The 19,642-nt window shown below is 38.4% G+C and overlaps 1 protein-coding gene across 8 annotated transcripts in view; it reads left to right on the top strand.

Annotated features, from left to right (window-relative positions):
* The first annotated feature begins 646 nt into the window (after nucleotides 1–646).
* USP28 (ubiquitin specific peptidase 28) overlaps nucleotides 647–19,642 on the top strand; it is a 71,578-nt gene continuing 52,582 nt past the window's right edge. For 7 of the 8 annotated variants that reach the window (XM_074216702.1, XM_074216705.1, XM_074216701.1 and 4 more), the window contains exons 1-3: nucleotides 647–750; nucleotides 15,750–15,827; nucleotides 16,593–16,722. In XM_074216702.1, coding sequence (XP_074072803.1) covers nucleotides 694–750; nucleotides 15,750–15,827; nucleotides 16,593–16,722 — 265 coding nt within the window. In that variant the 5' untranslated portion in view covers nucleotides 647–693. Of the gene's footprint in view, nucleotides 751–1,217; nucleotides 1,301–15,749; nucleotides 15,828–16,592; nucleotides 16,723–19,642 lie in introns of those variants that run through there. The other variant, XM_074216703.1, reaches the window with a different exon arrangement.

The raw sequence follows: 19,642 nt of genomic DNA, 5'->3' as shown, positions 1-19,642 counted from the left end.
TTTGCTTGTGCCCCGGAGCTCGCGCCGCCGGCCCGAGGCTGGCAAAGGCCTTGCCGCTGCGGCCGCGTGTGGCCGGGGCACTAGCACCTTTATGGGGCCCTCAGGTTGGGGAGGACGCGGGGAGGCGGCGCCCGCGCCCGGGCCCGGGGGCTGCAGGACGCGCCGCCGCCTCAGTTTCCCCCCGAGGCCTGGCAGCGCAGCGGAGCCGCGCCTTCCAAGGGAATCCTAGGGAAGGAGGGCGAGGCTCGCGGGTGAGGCGGGCAGGTCAGGGGGCGAGGCCGGCGGATGCCGCCCCGGGCCCCTCCCCGGCGGCAAGCCGAGCCCCGCTACCCGGCGCGGCGCGGGCGACCGTTAGCAGGGCGAAGCCGAGTCACGTGAGTGGGCGTGGGGCCCCGCCGCGGGCGGGCGGCCTGTCCCCCCGCGCTTCCCCATGCGCACGCGCACACGGCCCCGGGGGCGGCCGAGGGGCGGGGCCCGCCCGGGGCGCGCGCGCGCCCAGGTTAGGACCGGGCGAGCGAAGGGGGCGGGGCCGAGCCGAGCCGGGGGGAGGGGGCCGGGGAGCCGAGGCGGCGGGGGGCGGCGGGGGAGGGGCTCCTGCTCGGGGCCCAGGGCGGCGGCGCGCTATCTGCGGGTCCCGCGGAGGGGGCCTGAGGCGGAGAGGGGCCGCGCGGGCAGGGCAGGGTGGGCCCGGCCATGACTGCGGAGTTGCAGCAGGAGGAGGCGGCGAGCGCGGCGGAGAGCCAGGGCTCGGTGAGGGGCCGGGCCGGGCGGGGACGGCGGAGCCGGCGGGGAGCGGGGCGGAGGCCGGGGCCCTGGGGCGCGGGGCCCGGGGCGCCGGGAGGATGCTCCGGGGCTCGCAAAAGTTTGGGGACTCGTTCGGCCCGGGAATGTTGGCGTCCCGGGTCCCCCGCGCCTCCTCCCCAGGGGCCGGCTTCCACAGTAGCATCGCCCCCAGGCCCGGGGGGCCGCCGGGCGGGCAGCTGTGCTCCGCGCCCAACGCCTGCACGGGCAGCCTGAGCCCGGGCGCCGCGCCGCGCCGCGCCGGGCGTCCAAAGGCCCGGCCCGGCCCCAGCTCCGAGCGGCGTCGTGCCTGGCGGGGGAGCGGCCGGGACAGGCGTAGCGGCCCGAGGACCGGGCCAGGGCCGTGCAGAAGCACGCGCGAGCCGGCCAGCGGGGGCTCGGGCTGCCCGGGATCAGCTTCCAGTTCAAAACAAGGACGCCCGGGAACGGCGGGGCTGGCCAAGCAGCGTGGCATAGCTTCACGCTGGTCCCCGAGATTTGGGAGAAAGACGGAGTTCGAGTAAGATGCTCAAAAATTTCCCTGAGGAGACTCATGCTTATCATTCTGGAAAACCAGAAATTGCTCTTAACTTTTTTTTATTTGAGTAGTTGACACTTAAGTTCCTTATACCCAATGACTGTCCTTTTTCCCCCCCCAGGATGGTAAGGATGATGAGACAGTGCTAAATGGTTTCTGGAAATGTTGAAAGTAGACTAGGTGTCAAAAGTCATGTTTGGAAGAGCTTGCTTGACTAACCAAACCATAAAGCCATCCAACTAATCATATACATATATATATGTGTGTGTGTGTGTGTGTGCAGACACACACAAACATTAAAAAGAAACTTTTTGCCCTTTATTTCTTACATTTTGCTCATAACTTATATGAGGTGCACACAGTTGTTTTGAGAGCAGTCGCTTACAAAGAGGAGTGTTACTTTTCAGATCTGGTGTTGAAGAGAAGTGAAACAGACAATATAAGACAATCTTATTTATGTCTGCTACATCTTAGCCAGTTGATGAGACCACGTACTTAGTACTTAGTAATAAGAATTGCATTTACCTTTGCCACAGATTAACTTGTTTTTCCATCCAGTCATTGCTCTGAACTTGTGTGTTCAGATTTGTTTTAAGGCAGAACTAATCTTCCGGTCTTTGACAAATAGGATTGGTTAAGTCAAAACTATTTTTGGAGACCTTGGAATCACAGCTACAGGCAAAAGTAGTTTGATCCCTGGTATCTTGTAGAGTGATGACATTTGCTATATTGTACCAATGATTGACTCTATTCAGACAAATGAAGATGAATGAAATGCTAATTCACATTTGGACTAGTTCCTGTTCTTGATACTTTGAAGCATCTTAAGTTATCCCGTTTGAATCTGACGTGAAAAAATGTTTTTTTTTTCCAGTATGATGGATACAGTAATAAAAAAAAATCTTTTAAATTGTTATGATGGACTTGTATAGAAGTTTAGAGTAACTAGGTAGCAATGTAGATAGAATATGGACCCTAGACTCAGGAAGACTCATTAGTTCAAATCCAGCTTCCACTACTTAGTTATGTGACCCCCCCAAACAAGTTATTTAACCCTATTTGCCACAATCATAGAAGGAAATAAACCACTCCAGGATCTTTCTCAAGGAAACCCCAAATGGGGTCACAAAGAGTCAGACATAACTAAACAAATTTGATAGATCTTGGATCTCATCACTTTTGGAATCTCCTCCAATCTTGTAAAGTGACATTCTTCCCAGGCTTCTCCTGTTTGACTCCTGTCCACAGTCTTCTACCAGTTCTCATCAAAATATGAGTATCTTGGGGGCAGCTAGGTGGTGCAGTGACTAAAGCCCCGGCCCTGGAGTCAGGAGTACCTGGGTTCAGATCCAGTCTCAGACACTTAGTAATTACCTAGCTGTGTGGCCTTGGGCAAGTCACTTAACCCCATTTGCCTTGCAAAAACTTTAAAAAAAACCCAAAATATGAGTATCTTCTTCTAGATTTCATGATATTTTTGTCTTAAAAATGGAATAGCAAATACTTCAACTTGTCTTCCTTTTCCTAATACATTTTTCTGATAAAATTCATTTATGTGACTGTCTTTCATTGGTAAGGTACTTCATTCTTTACATCTATTCATTGCCTTTAGAGTGGCCTGCAATTTTATTTTTTTAAAGATTATGGACAGTTTTCTGGGATTATGCCTACACCTTTTGAAGATGCTGATAATTAAAAGGTGCTATGCTACTTCCTTTGCCTTCCAAAACTATTAAAATTTTAAAAGTTGGTCCCAAGATTCTGACATGTTTATTCAGTATTTTGATGAGTAAAGAATATAGGACTCCCAGAATAAATTGCCAGAATGACAACTTTAGGGGGAGATGTGATCATTCTTTTATCAAATTTTCCTTTTAATTTGATGCACCAGCTTTTAGAATTTCATCAAACTTCAATTCCCAAAATGAGAAAGCGTTACAGCAAATGAAATGAAAATAATTTGGAATCTCATGAGATCTGTAATCTGTTGAGGTGACATTAACCTTATTCTTATATAATAATAGGCTAACACTTTCTCTAACTTTAAAAAACCTCACTAATTTTTCTGCAATTTTAAAAAATTGAATATCTTAGCTCATTGTTTTCTCTCATTTTACTGACTTCTTTCTCAGAAGTATTTGTTGATCATTTATATTTTTTTGGTAATTAATGAGCCAATTCTTGGTTTGCTTCTGCAACTTGAATGTTGCTTCATCAACTGCAAAGGGTGTTAGGCTAAACAATGAGTATTTATAAAACAAACTGACAAATGGCATCTTACCAGAAGAGAGCTCACCATGTGTTCTGTTTACTTAAAAAGATTTTTTTTATCAAAGAAAAAGCAAGTGTCAAATTATAGCAAGTATATTTTCACCAATACAGTCTCAAGAGATATAGTGAGAAGTGTAGTGGCTTTTAATTTGGTCAGCAATTCTTTTTTTTTTTTTTACTGACTCCCTAGTAACTCCTCACCTGTTCTAAAATTCCATTTTTGTCAGACTCCTCATCCTTCCCTCTCTAAAAAGATGACTTCTTTCCTCTTATTAACAATTTGAGGCTAGACAGCAGGGACTGTATCTTCTGTCTTAGCTTTACTTCAGTATTTCTAGACTTATAGTCTTATTGTTCCTTTCAATCTCAGAGAAGGAAATGCCCTTTAAATTTACAGATGTATTTTGTTTGAATACAGCAATGTAGCATAATCATCACCTCTCTCCTTCCACACTTAATGTATATTCCCTGAAAAGGAATAAAGGGAAAAGAGGGATATGCTCATTAACTTGGATTATATGGTACTGACTACTTTATTTGACTAAAGTTTTGTTGCCTCTCTCTTTTCTTTTAGAAAGTTATCTTTCCACCTTTACCATACAAATCCTTTCCCCTCTTCTTCTAAGGGACCTATTTCTATGAATTCATGCCAACTCCAGAAATTTCAATCTCGTCATATTCCTCTATTGCTTTCAAATGAACAGAGGTATCCCCTACTTTAAAAATGTAACAAAGACCTTTACATGTCTGCTGCCCTTTTCCATTTACATTACCTTCTTATTCCCCCCACTATCTGTTTTCTTTGCCCTTCACTTTATTTAGGTTTGCAAGCTCCTTGAGAATATGGACTGAATTTAATGTGGTGCTCTGTCTCTCTTGCTGCACCTAGCAAGTTTCTTGCACATGACAAGTTATCAATAAATACATGTTAAATGAATTAAATTCTTTTTTCAAAACTGCAGTCACTTCAATATGAGTCAACTGTGTGACCTAGCAACTAAAAAAAGGCAGTTTGATCTTATTCCATATTAAAATAGACCTAGTGATCAAAATTAACAGACCACATTTGGGAGTGTTGCATTCAGATTGGGTTACTAGGTGTTGAGGGCTTTTCAGGGGAGGCTGGTGTCAGTACTTGAATCTGCCTCTGTGTACCTTCTGCAGATCAGTTAATCTCTTGCCATCTCCCAGAACTCATTTGTACAATGAAGTTGGACTGATAAGACTTCCAGCTCTAAGCCTGTAACCTTATAAACAGTAAAGCATGATCTTATAGGGATCCACAAATTCCTGTGCTAACAAAGACTGAAAGCAATAGGGTTGAACCTGGAGAAGAAAAGGTGTGCATGTATGGTAGGATGGGAAAAGACAGGTCTTTGAAGAACTGTGGATGAGATATTAGATGTGTGATAAATACCATTTCTGTAATGCTAAGATGTACAAGGTATTCTCTCATTTGATTTCACAACAATGCTGTAAAGGAGATATTGTTATTCTTATCCCCATTGTGTAGATGAGGAAGCTAAGGGAGTTATAGGTTTTATAAAGGTATGTATACAGTTTTTAGTACAAGATAATTTAAAAAGGAAGAGCACTGGCATCTAAAGCATCAGAATACAGCTCTGCCTCGTACTGGACAATTCTGGCCAAACATTCTGAACTTTGCTTACATTACTTGTAAAATGGTGTGTTTGGCTACATGGACCATTACAACTCTTAAAATTCTTTGAACCTGTAATCTCCAGTTTGATATCCAAATAACATTTCAGACTGAACGAATCCAAAACAAAACTTTTTTGCTTTTAAGACCAAAAAATTTTCTCCAATTGATAAATTTTTGTTAGTCAATAAACAAGAGATGATGTACTCAAGGGACAGAATGAGAAATCTACATTTAAAAGAGTCAATGTAGGAATTTATTTTGCGTGACCATACCTTAAGTATATCCTTATTAAAAGGATCTTTTTTTTCAACAGTGGAAAGGGAGAAGGGGGATAATGAGAAGAGGGTCTTGGAACAATTTTTAAAGTACAAAAGAGAACAGAAGGAATTAGAGACAAATAAGGCAGCTTTGGAAGTTAAATGGTAAATTTGTGTATAATCAAAAGGAAAAGCAAGATATACTTGCAGTTCCACATACAATTCTTTTTCCTGCTTTCAAATAAAAAATATCAACTTTGATTGAGATTAAGTTCAAAGTTTTAAAATTCTCAGTTCAAAAAATGATTGCTATGTTCAGCTGTTTTAGATGCTGAAAATGAAAAATGTGCTTGTGAGAGAGACAAATCAGCTTTCCTAGGCATCTGTAGTCCACTTTTGCCTGGATTACTGTGCTTTCTCCTCCTCAAAATACCATTATTACATTTATCTGTATGCATGTTGTATCTCCTTCAACGCCACCACCACCCCCACCTCCCCAATCCCACAGTAGAATGTAAACTCAAGTCAGGGAGGATTTCATTTATGTCCTTGTATCCCTGACTCCAAAGTGGTCAGTAATTGCAGTAGCTCTTAGCTAAATTCCTTTCTTATCTACTTGCCAGATTATTTTGTTTTTCTTGGGACCTAGTAGCATCATTATTTTACCTGGACACTTGTTTTTTAAAACTAGAAATACACAGAAGTAATTTTTCAGATCATTTTAAAAGATATTTCCTTAGCTGTTGGGATATAATGAAAGAATAGGCTTGTTTATGAGTTATTTATTAATTTAAAATTTAGATACATAGGAGTATAAGCAAATGATGTCAGTATATGTGATTGTAGATTAGTAAGAACATCTCAGTATTGAAGTATTTGATTGGAACTTTAAAGACTCATTTTGTACAGGAAGAGATATATTTTCCTTACTAGAGAAAGGGTTTAAGTGATGGTTTTAAGATTATCACTTTACCAACTTTCTAACTGATTCTAACAGTTTTTCCCTAATCCATTGTACATTAAATACTATGAATCTAGGCCACTTTGTGTTTGGCATATCTTGTCTACCAAGGTTGACTCTTGTTTCTTTATAATTCCTTTAAAGTGACAATTACTGTTTTCTTTACCCAGTAAAACTTGGGCCTATAAAGCAGAAGAAGTTTGCATAAAACCACTGAGCTTTGAGGAAGTCAAAAGGCCTGAATTTCTTCACTGATGATTTGTGTCTAAGTATCTCTTTTTTCTGCTTCTAGGGCTAGAAAAGAAGAGTTCTTTGTTTTGAAAGCTGTACACTTGGCAAAAGGAAATACAAACTCTTTAGCTTTCAACCTGCACTGTAATTAAGATTTATTCTATTCAGCTGCATTGATATGATAGGGTTGTACATGGGTTGTAACTAGGTTGTAACAGGTCTTGGCCTGCCTATATTCAGTAGTCTTAAGTGAAGTATGTAAATTTCCACTGAGAAAGCAAACCCAGAAGTCCCAGAAGAAGTTGGAATGTGAATCCCAACAGACCTGATAACTCAGTTATATTTTATAGGATGTCAGAACTGAAAGGGATCTTAGAGCTCAGTTAGGTGGAGGAAACTGATTCTCAGAGAGGCTAAAGTTCATAATTAGTCAGTCACATGGCTTATAGGTTGTTAAAGCTAAACATTGGATACTTCAGTGGCCTTTCCATTTCATACTCCCATCTATATTGATTATTATAATTAGGGGATATTTGATTTGGTTTGTGGTAGAATCAGAAAACATGTTTTTACAGGGATTAAGGAGTGTGAGTGTATATATTAATATAGTTTGAAATCAATGAAATTAATTTTTCAAATAGCCATTGTAATTTTATTTGATTTAGCAACACCTAGTTGTATCCACATATTATTGTGATGTTTTAACCTAAGTCTATGATTTTGATTCTTATCATAGTTTCATAAATATCAAACTAAGAAGGTATCTCTAGAGATTATTGATGCCATTGCCCTCATTTTAAAAGGTAAGGAAACTGAAACCTACAAAGGTAGCTTGGAATAGGAGAAAGAGCACATAGGATATGCAGTCCTGTAACTTGGGTTCAAAACCTTTCAACAAGTCAGTCTAAATTTCAACTTCTTCATCAAGCAAAAGATTTGAACTAGCTAAATTTTTAGTTTTTTTTTCTAAGTCCAGATACTGTTCTACTACACTGGGCCCGTCAGGAAGTTTATAACAAAACTTACTTCTCTTAAACTGGATATGATTGATTCCTTCTCCCTACCTTTCTTATCTGTTTAAGTACATTTTTAGTTTTTTTTTTTTTAATTTCCCCCTCTCCTAGATTCCAACTAGTCATCTCTTAAATGAAATTTAGCAAGAGCATTTATTTAGGGCTTTAAGGATTGAAAAGCACTTTACAAATGTTATCTCACTTTATCCTCACAACAACCCTGGGAAGCAGATGCATTTGACTGATGAAAAAAACTGATATAAACAGAGGTTAAGTGACTTGACCAAGAAGGAGAGGAAGTCAAATTATGTGAGGTGAGAATAGAATGAGCAAAGGTATACAGGTAGGTGGGAATGACTTAGAAAAGTAGGACATTGAGGAAACAAGATTGATGATGGGTGACAATTAAATTGAGGTGGAGCTAGGCTTCTGAGGACAAATATTGCCTGCTAAACAGTTTAGATTGGAATTAACTAGTTATGCATGACATTTCTCATATATTCTTGGAGGAATAATTGTCAAGCTCTTTAAAATAACCTGAGTAATATGGTTGTGGCCAGTTTGTAGACCCTGCTGCTCACACATAAAAATTGTCTAAAATCAGAAAGCTCTGAGTTCAAATTTGGCCCCTGACACGCTGTGTGATTCTAAATTTCCTCATCTGTGAAATGAGCTAGAGAAAGAAATGACAAGATAATCCAATATCTTTCCCAAGAAATGAGGTCAGGGAGTATCATGCTGAAATAGCTGAACAACAATTGTATTATTATTATTATATATATCCTAGTATATAATGAAGTTTAATAAACACCTGTTTCAGTTACACGACCTGCCTCTGACGCTAGATTACCTTGGCTAGTTCTTTGTATTTGTCAACTTTTTAAAGATTTAAAATTTTTAAATTATTTTTTTACTGATGTGGTATTTTTTAATGTCCAAAATGTTCTTCATTCTACTTCCTTGCTTTACCATCCAGAGAGTTGTCTTGTATGATATATATATTTAAAGACAAAGAAGAAAAAATCAGCAGAATTGATGAAAACATGAAAAAAAGTAAAAAAATAAATAGAATATACCATATTCCTTGACCTCCCACCTCTGCAAAGTGTAGATTGTGGGATCATCTTGTCATATACTTTTTTGGGAGTCATGCTTGTTCTTTGTAACTTTGCAAATGCATTCTTGATTTTTTTTTTGTGGTGGTTCTTCCAATTTATGTTGTAGTTATGTGTGTATATATTGTTTTCTTGATCTTTCTAAGCTTTTCTTCATACATCATTCTTTACAGCATAGTAATATTCTATTACATTCGTGCACAACAGTTTGCTAAGCCATATTTCCATGACTGGGTATATCCTTTGTTTACTGTTTTTTGTTTTGTCTTGCTATTTTTTTTATTTTTGTTTTTTTAGGTTTTTGCAAGGTAATAGGGCTAAATGGCTTGCCCAAGGCCACACAGCTAGGTAACTATTAGATGTCTGGGACTGGATTTGAACTCAAGTCCTCCTGACTCCAGGGTCACCTAGGTGCCCTTGTCTTACTATTTTTTTTAAAAAGTTGTTATAAAAATTTTGGTATATGATGGGACTTATTTTCTAATGAATGACCTTCTTCTGGTATTATCCTAGTTAGGGAATGTCTTTCTCTCAGAGTATAGATTTTATTTGGGTACATATTTTTAGTCCTTCATTTGTCTAATTTCAAATTGCTTTCCAGATGGTTATACTGAGTCACAACTACACCAACAATACCTAGTGCTTTCCTCAGCATTGACTATTCAAAATTTTTGTTATCTTTGCTGATTTGCCTTATGTGAGATAAAACCTCATGTTTATTTTGATTTGTATTGCTTTTATTATTAGTGCTTTGGAGTATTTCATATAATTCTTTTTTTTTTTTGTGAGGCAAACAGGGTTAAGTGGCTTGCCCAAGGCCACACAGCTAGGTAATTATTAAGTGTCTGAGACCAGATTTGAACCCAGGTACTCCTGACTCCAGGGCCGGTGCTTTATCCACTGTGCTTTATCCACTACGCCACCTAGCTGCCCTCATACAATTCTTAATAGCTTGAAATACTTTTTGAGAACTGTTCAAATCTAGTGACTACCTCTCTATTGGGGAAATGACTTTTGGTCTTTATGTATGTATTAATTGTTTGAGAGACCAAACCTTATCAGAGAAATTTGATAGTTTTTTTCCACTATGACTTCCCTTCTAATCCTTGGTGCTTTAATTTGTTTGTGAAGAAGTTTTTTAGTTTCATGTAATTAAAATTATCTCTTATCTTTTGAAATTGCTTCTGTGTCATGTTTGGTTAAGAAAATATCTCCTGGGGTGGCTAGGTGGCGCAGTGGATAAAGCACCGCCGGCCCTGGAGTCAGGAGTACCTGGGTTCAAATTCGGCCTCAGACACTTAATAATTACCTAGCTGTGTGGCCCTGGGCAAACCACTTAACCCCATTTGCCTTGCAAAACCCTTAAAAAAAAAAAAAAAAAAAAGAAAATATCTCCTGGGACAGCTAGGTGGTGCAGAAGATAGAGCACCAGCCCTGAAGGCAGGAGGACCTAACCTGAGTTCAAATCCCCTGAGACACTTAATAATTACCTAGCTGTGTGACCTTGGGCAAGTCACTCAACCCCATTATCTTGCAAAAAAATAAACAAAAACAAAAAAGAATATGTTTCCAACTCATAATGTGAAAGGTTTATGATCTACTTCTTTTCTGACATTTTTATGGTATACTTTATTAGGGTCTTCTGTCCATTTAGAATATAATTAAAATATGGTGTAAACTGTTGGTCTAAACTTAATGTCTGCCAGATTGGTTGTCAGTTTTCTCAGTAGTTTTTTAACAAATAGGGAGTTCTTTCCCCAGTATAGGAATATAAACTTTAAAGCAATTGTCAAGGTACATTGATGAAGGGAATTTCCTCACTGGGTCTATACCATTGAAATCATCTGTCTAGACCAAAAAAAAGAACTTTAAAAAAAATTACATTCAATTTAATCAGTAAAATCTATGCTTTCCCCCAACTAATTGAGAATGAAAGAAAAACAAAATCCTTGTTACATATATGTAGTTAGCTAAAAAAGAAATTCCATTTTAACCGTCTTAAAGAAAAAAATTTAAATATCTGTGCATGAATTTGAGTGTATATACACCTACACACATATACACACATCTGTCTCATTTTGTAGTCTGAGTTTTTCACATCTATGAAAAGGGTAACATGTTTCATTATTAGTTCTCTGAAGTCACAGTCGGTTATTCTTATTAGAGTGCTTAAGTCTTTCAAAGCTGTTTTCTTTAAATTATTGTTGTCATTGTATAAGCTGTTCTTCTATTTCTTTTCCTTTAGTCTGCAGCATTTCATACATTTCATTCTCCCCTGATTTCTCCAAAACCATCTCTTTCCTTATTTCTTATAACACAATGGCATTCTATCATGTTTATAAACTATAACTCTTCCAGTCATTGATGGGTATCCACTTAGTTTCCAATTCTTGTCATGGCAAAAACAACTATATTTTAAAATATTTCATCTTTTCCAATAACATGTTGAAACAATTTTAACATTAATTTTTTTTAATTTTGAGTTTCAAATTCTGTCCCTCCCAGTCATACAGTAATGCAAAAAAAAAAATTCCCTTCATCAATATACTTTGGCAACTGCTTTTTAAAGTTTATATTCCTATACTGGGGAAAGAACTCCCTATTTGTTGAAAAAACTACTGGGAAAACTGTCTACCAATCCGGCAGACATTAAGTTTATACCAACAGTTTATACCATGTTTTAAATTCATGTTGTGAAGGAAAAGCAGGCCAAAAAACCATTAAAAAGGATAAATAGTTTGCTTCTATCTGTAATCAGACTCCTTCAGTTTCTTTTGAAGGTAGATAGCATTTTTTCATTATAAGGAAATTTATAGTCCTAAAATAATTTTCATCATAATTTCATCATGTCTTGAGTGTTTGTGTTATTGAGAATACCTAAGTCATTCACAGTTGATCACTGTACAATATTGATGTTACTCAGTGTAATGTTTTCCTGGTTCTGCTCACCTTGTCATTGATTTTAGCACAGTAGTATTCCACATCATATACCATAACTTGTTCAGCTGTTCCCTAAGTGATAGGCATTCCCTCAATTTCAAATTCTCTGTCAACACAAAAACAGCTGCTATAAACATATTCATATAGTACCTTTTCCTTTTTTAGAACTCTTTGGGGTACAGTTTTTTTTTTTTGGATCAAAGGGTATGTACAGTTTTTTAGGCCTTTGATTATACTTCCAAATTTTTCTCTGAAATGGTTGAATCGGTTCGCAACTTCACTATCAGTGCATTAGTATCCCAGTTTTCCCATATTCCTTCCATATTGGTCATTTTCCATTTTTGTCTTATTAGCCAATCTGAGAGATGTGAAGTGGAAAACAGCCATATTTTCTGTGTGATCCTAAATCAAATACAAATACAAATCAAAATAAACCTGAGGTTTTATCTCACATAAGGCAAATTAGCAAAGATAACAAAAAAATTTGAGTAGTCAATGCTGTGGAAAGCACTAGTGTATTTCTGGTGTGGTTGTGAATCAGTACAACCATTTGGAAAGCAATTTGAAATTAGACAAATGAAAGGACTAAAAATATGTACCCAAATAAAATCTATAACCTTAAGACAAAGAAATTCCTCTCCCTTAATCTACCTTACCTCTAATTGCCCCTTCTCCCTTTTCTCTCTTAGTTCCCTTTAAACATCCATGTACAAAATATGTGTTTTAAATGTAATCTTGTATGCAAAACTATGTACATAATATCTCTTTTGACCAGTTGAGGAGAGAGTGAAACTCCAGTGGCAACCACTCTACCCCCCTTCTTTTCTGTTTGTATAGATCTTTTCACTCTTGTCACCCCTCTCCCCTCCCCCCATATCCCTCTTTTCCTCATCTTTGAAGATCCTCAAGCCTCCTAATTTTGGTAATATTCCAGGTTCTCAGGGATTAGTTTATGCTAGGCTCCTTCAAACTCTGATCCACAGTGGTTTGCTCCAGGGCAGAGTCTGCTCACTGCCCCCTTGGTCTGAATTCCAAAAATTCCTGATTGAGTTTGGGTCTGAGCAACAGTAGACTGCTACTGAACTTTCCCTCTTTCAGCCATTTGGAAAGCTCTACTGGTTGACAGAACTGGAAGATTCCCTTTGGTCTAGTATTCCTACCCTGATTTCCCTTTCAGACTTTCAGATTGAAGTAAAAGCTGGAACTCAAATCCTTCTTCAGAGGAATCCTTCAGAAATCCTTCTGAATCATACTGATGCTGCTTCTTTCTGAGCTTTCTTCTTGTTTAGCTCCTCACATCTGAGTGCAGGTCCCTTCCTCAATATGATTTGAATCTGTAATTGGGAACCTATTAGTGGGCAACAAAGTTTTCATTTCCCACCCTCTGCATTAGGTTGCATTCTCATCTTGTCCTCAGGAACAGCCTGATTACTGGAATTCTTAGATCCTCTCCCACCATGGCCACAGACCTTTCTGTCTTCCTAGGCTGATCTGGCTGGACTATTGATTCACTGTAATTTTTTTTGAATAATGACTATTTTTTTAGCTTTAATGCATCTTATATCTTTAAAGCAGTTTTGGGTGGGGAGCTCACTTAGGACTTTTTCCTGCTACTCCATCATATAGGTTCCACCCTCAAAAAAGAGAACTTGTAGTAGGGATCAATTGAAAATAAGTAAGAATTTACATAATATAGAGAGTTGAAAGTTTTGTTGATTTTAGTGATTCCTTTATTTTTTATTTTAGTAAATTAAGACTTCAAGTTTGTTTTTTTTAGTTGAGATAATTTTCTTTTCTAAAATACTGATATCTTTTGATTTTGTGTCACTTAAATTTTCAAACTGGATATAGATTGACCCCCATTTAGATTGAGAAATTCATATCTAAGGCTTTTGAAATCTCTTCATGAAACCTCTATAAGGATAATATAGTATAAATGACATTAGGACAAATTAATAAATTAATGAATAAATCTGATATTACTAGCTCATGCATTTCCACTTCTACTCATACTAAATCTGTGAATTTTTTGGTCTACACACTCTCCCAGTACTTAGGCAATGACTCCTTTTTACTTCATGATTCATGCAACTTTAATACTGCTGGTCTCAGCAGTCTGTAGTTTCATTTCTAGCCAGTGACTAGAGCAAAATGGTAGTTGTTGGTGTCACTCAAGGATTGTAAGGTTGCAGTTGTCATTGTCAAGCGTCATTGATAGATATGTTGATTGGGATGTCAGCTCTGTCAAAAAGAAGTTATTTCTAATTGTGTGATACTTTTACATTAAGTATTGGAATCTCAACTATACAGGTGACAGGAAATGCAAATTAATTGTGAAATTAGTTTTAATAAAATTTTTATTCTACTGATTTATTAAAAACTATCTCATCCTCTAGACTTCTCATTTCAGGGTACATAGTACAAATGGTTCATCCTTTCACTGTGATAGTTTGGAAATCCCTTGACAGTTATAGAGATCTTTGTTCCCTAAGTCAGGTTGGCAAGTTTAACCTTGTTAAGAGGTATTTTGTGATTCATCTTTCTGTAAAAAAACCTAGTTCTAATGACTCTCCCCCTACACTTGAGAACCTTGATTGAAAGTTCATGGCAAAATTGGGGTCATTCATAAAGAGCTTTCTCATCATCTTAATCAGTCAGCTTTCTGTTGCTATCTCCTCATTCACCTCTCTCTCTCTTTTCCTTGCTAAGACACAACCCTCTATATGCACAAGGAATCCTTTTCCATTCACCTTCTCTATGAGGTTGCCCCCTCTGTCACCATGGCTCACAAATCTTTAACCTCTCCACATCTACTTAAATCATGTCACCTCCTAGGGCTACCTGTGAACTCCAGGATGACATATAAGTTCCTTCTTGCCATTTCAGTCTACTTCTTTCCTCTGCTCTGACCTCACTGCTGTTCTTCACCCAGGAGGCTTCATCTCCCCACTCTACCGTTTTGTCTCTGACTGTTCTCATGCCTGGACTTCCTCTGTATTTCAGCTAGAAGCCCTCCCTGAGGTTCCCCACAATTTATCCTTTATGAAATTCTTTACCTGTGGCCTTCCCTTTGAGAATGTACCATTTTGTGCCTTTTGTTTAATATAGTGCCTTGCACATGATAGGTAGGCCCTTAATAAATCCTTGTTTATTGAATGACTGAAAGGAGATCTAAACTAAATTGACTAGAAATTATTCATTTGTTTGTTGCCTGGCAGTTTGCTGATGAGTGGGAAGGAGTCCTTTATTTTTTTTAATTGGGTTATTTTGGAATTTGGAAATAGTTTTATCTTTATGTTTATCTTATTATTTTACTTTTAAGCATCTGGTGCTCTAGTATTAAGCAGTCACTGATTGTGACTGTAACTGACAGCGTATTCCAAAGCTTACAAATGAAAAATGACACACAGCCTAATGGTATGTTAAGCTAAGTTTAAAATAGCCCATCCTCATACCCATGCACATTCCTTGGACTCCTTATATGTCTTCATGTTGTTACTTATTGGATCAGAGTACCTGGGTACTTTAAGCTTCATTAGGGCTAGGGTTCTTCTTCTGACTCTTAATAACTCTTGACTTTTGCAAGTCACTTAACTTTTGTGAGTCTCAATTTCCTCACCTCTAAACTGGAGCTGAACTAGTTGATATTTATATTCCCTTCCTACTCCAATACTTTTATGACTTTGAATATGATTCTTAAGTGTATTTTCAGTTGTATTGTTTTCATGTTTCTTATCAGTGCCCACAATCTTAACTCTTGAGTAAACTGTTAGAAGAATCAGTTTATACTCTGGGTTTCTGTAGTCAGGTCTGATTGGACAGTAAGTAATTTGCTGCTTTCTTCCTTTTCCTAGGAAAAGTGAGTTCACAAGTTGGTTCAGTCAAATTATATTACTGCAATCCTTGAAGTTTATCCAAGTTTGTCCTCATTCTGACGTTACTCTTTTTTGTTTTTTGTTTTAATTAATCCCCATATGTAGAGCTGCCAAATGCTATTAAATCAGCTGAGAGAAATCACTGGAATCCAGGATCCCTCCTTTCTTCATGAAGCTTTAAAGGTTAGTTTGAAGAGTCTTTTTAGCAAAGATATTTAGAGAAGTCAGTGTCTATATTTTAATTTTGTCAGTGGATTTATATAGAATTGAAACCTTGGCAACAATCTGTTAAGGGAGGGAGGGTGGTAATCTGCTGCTGATCAGCACTTCCACACAGCATATTTGAAAAGATTCTGTTTAGGGAATAATTGAAGACAGGACTCCCACCCTGCCCCAACACTCCTTTGGGCAACCAGTTTGTCACTCTTCAATCTATGATGCCTTCTTCAAAGCAACTGATACTTGGGCAGCTAGGTGGCACAGTGGATAGAACACCAGCCCTGGAGTCAGGAGGACCTGAGTTCAAATTCGGCCTCAGACACTTAATAATTACCTAGCTGTGTGGCCTTGGGCAAGCCACTTAACCCCATTGCCTTGCTAAAACCTTAAAAAAAAAAAAAAGAAAGAAAAAGCAACTAGTACTTGCTCACCATCATTCCTTTCATATCTCTTTCCTTCTACTTCCTTCCCCGTTTCAAAACTTTCCAACTACTGCTATAGATATTATGTATCAGAATTAGAGCACCTGGATAATTTAGCTGGCTATGTAGTCTGTTATAAGCAACTGTATCTATGTGTGATAGGTTCTTTGGCTTGCCTCCCCCCCCGTTGAACCTAAGGAAAATAATTAGTCTAGGATAATAAGAACTTGTTAGCCAGAAAGTTCTTTGACCAATCTGTCCTTGATTCTGCTGCTTTACTATAGAGATTTCCATTTTTTTTCCCTAGGCTAGTAATGGTGATATAACCCAAGCAGTAAGCCTTCTTACTGATGAAAGGGTTAAAGAACCAAGCCAAGACACCATTGCTGCAGAACCATCAGAAGAAGGGAGTGCTGCCAACAAAGTAGTGCCAACAAGTAGGTAGATCTGATTATGTTCTTGTCTGTGCTATCAGAAATTAAGGGGTTTGTGAGTTGAGTCCTTTGTGAAACATGATTGTTGTAAAAGAACTTAATAGTATGGTCAATAATACTTTGTAAAGATTTTTGAAGGTCTTAAGTAAAAGCAACTTTACTAGTTTTAATTTATTACTATTTCTACTTAGCTAATATAAGTATTAGTGTAGTTCTCATCTCCTTAGGGGGAAAAATACTGTTCTCTTAATTGTGGAAAGGCCGAGAAACCCTTTATAAATGGCAAGAATTATTCCAATAGAGGCATAATCTTTACAAAACCCAATTCTAAATAGGAGTTTAATTGAAAAGTAGTTCTGATATTGTAAATATTTTAACTTGGCTATATGTTAAATAATAAGAATGAGTGAATTACTGTTTTATTTCCATTAAATACCATCAGGCATTAGAGAACTTGACATTCTAGGCCCTCTGCTATCTAGCTGCACTATGTCTTTAATAAATGCTTTATAATTCTTTCATCCTGCTATTTCCTTTTATGAAAGCTTTATTCCAACCAGATTGAGTCCCAATTATGCCATGATCATTTCTTTCTCTGTATTTTGCTTATGCCATTTACTGCTATCTCTAGAGTACCCCCCTCCCCTTTCTAATTCCTATTTATTTAATTCATTTATTCATTCACCATATGTGAACTCTTTTTGAGAGAGAGAACCAAAGGTAACCAAGGCATAGTTCTGCCTCCTGAGCTTAAAGCAGTAAACAGGTCTTTAAAAATCTAGGTGAGTGGATACATTAAATATGCAGCTATGCAATGCTATATGAGTACTATTAAAATAATACTGCAGAAGAGATTGTGATAAGAGCATATGTCAGGGGCAGAGTACTATGTAAGGTTAAAAGAAATAAAAGTAATTTCCAGCTGGAGGGTTTAGGGAAGGCTTCCCCCTAAAAATGCCATTGGGGTTGGGTATTAAATGATGGGTAGAAATTCAAAAGGTAGCAGTAATAGGAAAAGCATAAAGGCAGAGGGATCAGCATGAGTGATAGCTAAGAAACTGGAAAACACTGTATTTAGGATCATAGATCTAGAGCTGGAAGGGACCTTAGAGGCTGTTTAATCCATCTTCTTCATTTTATAGATGAGGAAACTGAAACTTAGCAAGGTTAAGTGACTCACCATCTTCATGCAAGTATAAGTGACAAAGCTGGGATTTGAATTCAGGTCTTCTGACTCCAAATCCACCATTATTTTTACTGCCCCTGGGAAAGTGAATAGGTTTGTTTGGCTCAAATATGGACCTTGGAAAAGAGTAATATGAGGTAAGATTAGAATTATAGTGGAGGGCCAGGTCTTTGAAGTCAAGCTAAAGACATAGGATAAGGAAGACTTTATTTGGTAGGAACCATTGAAGAGCTTCTCACAGAGGAATAACTGGATCATGATTCAGCTCTTGATATTAAGGAAAATTGATCTGGCATTGAGATAAAGGGTGAATTTCTGGAGAAGATGGTTGAGGGGAGAGACTTGGGGAAAGAACTTAAGATATTGTAATCTAGGGGGATATGGAGTTGCAGCAGTGGGGACAGAAAGACACAGATCCCAGACATCAGAAATAGAATTATCAAGTTCTAGTCATTGACTAGATATGGGAATCATAAAATTTGAGACACTGATAGAATCTGATCAGTAGAAATGACATTGAAGAAAGAAGCATTCATGTGTGATTGACTACCAACCCCTGAAGAGCATGGGACCTTCCCATGTGACATGCAGACAAAAACCTGTGTGGTATCTCTTCCATAGACCAAGAACTGAAGAGCAGAGGTTGACTGAATTTGTATCCCTAGTACTTAGATCATAGTAAGTGCTTAAGAAATGCTTCATTAAAGTCAAAATAGTGAATTTGTTTTGTAAAAGAGATGAGTAATGCTTCATACAAATTGAGCTGGAGGTGCTATGTGTACATACTTAAATGGAGGTGTCCAGAAATCAATATGAACATTGGGTCCTGTACTAGAAAAAGAAAATGAATCAATAGTTTGCAACCCTAATGCCAATATAATAAAACAACGATCATCTGATGTTTGCCAGTAGCAGCATTCTTGGTGTGAGGAGAAAAGAAAGACAATTAAAGCTTCATCCCTGCTCACAAGAAAGAAGACTTTATCAGTTGTAGTACAGAGATAGATAAGGCTTGTGTTTGGGAGCTGATGTTGACCAGCATTCTTTTCCAGGATGAGAAGTTTCTTATTTGCCATGAGAATTTTTCTCTGATAGTTTGCAGTTTGTAACAGTCATTTGGATTATTCAATAACATGGAAGTGGTAATGGCTTTCTTGGGGAAGAATAGGTCAGAGAGGGCCTTTGACTTTAGGAAAATTGTTTTCAAGAATTTAAAAGGTTATCATGAAGGGACGACTAGGTGGCAAAGTGGATAAAGCACTGGCCCTGGAGTCAGGAGTACCTGGGTTCAAATCTGGTCTCAGACACTTAATAATTACCTAGCTGTGTGGCCTTGGGCAAGCCACTTAACCCATTTGCCTTGCAAAAACCTAAAAAACAAACAAAAAAAGGTTATGAAACAGGAATTGTATTTTTTATTCTTGCTTGGATTTAGAGTGCATAGCAAGGTTCAATAGGTAGATGCTTCAGGGAGTTGAATTTAGGCTTGATTTGAAGAAAAACATCCTGAAAAATCATTACTCCAAAGCAGATTGGGCTGTTTTTGGGAGGGAGTGGATTCCCTTTTATTGGGAGTCTTCAAGCAGACCCATGATAGCTGCTTGTGGAGTATTTGGTAGAAGAGACTTCATGTGAGTAAGTCATGGTGATCTTTCAGGTTCCTTCCAATTCTGAGATCCTATAGTTCTGTGAATAAGCTATGAATATTCACAAAAGAAGAAGCTAATTCTAGCTGAG

The sequence above is a fragment of the Macrotis lagotis genome, chromosome 1 (genome assembly GCF_037893015.1).
Source record: "Macrotis lagotis isolate mMagLag1 chromosome 1, bilby.v1.9.chrom.fasta, whole genome shotgun sequence".
Lineage (NCBI taxonomy): Eukaryota > Metazoa > Chordata > Mammalia > Peramelemorphia > Peramelidae > Macrotis > Macrotis lagotis.
This window is presented reverse-complemented; position numbering and strand designations above follow the sequence as displayed.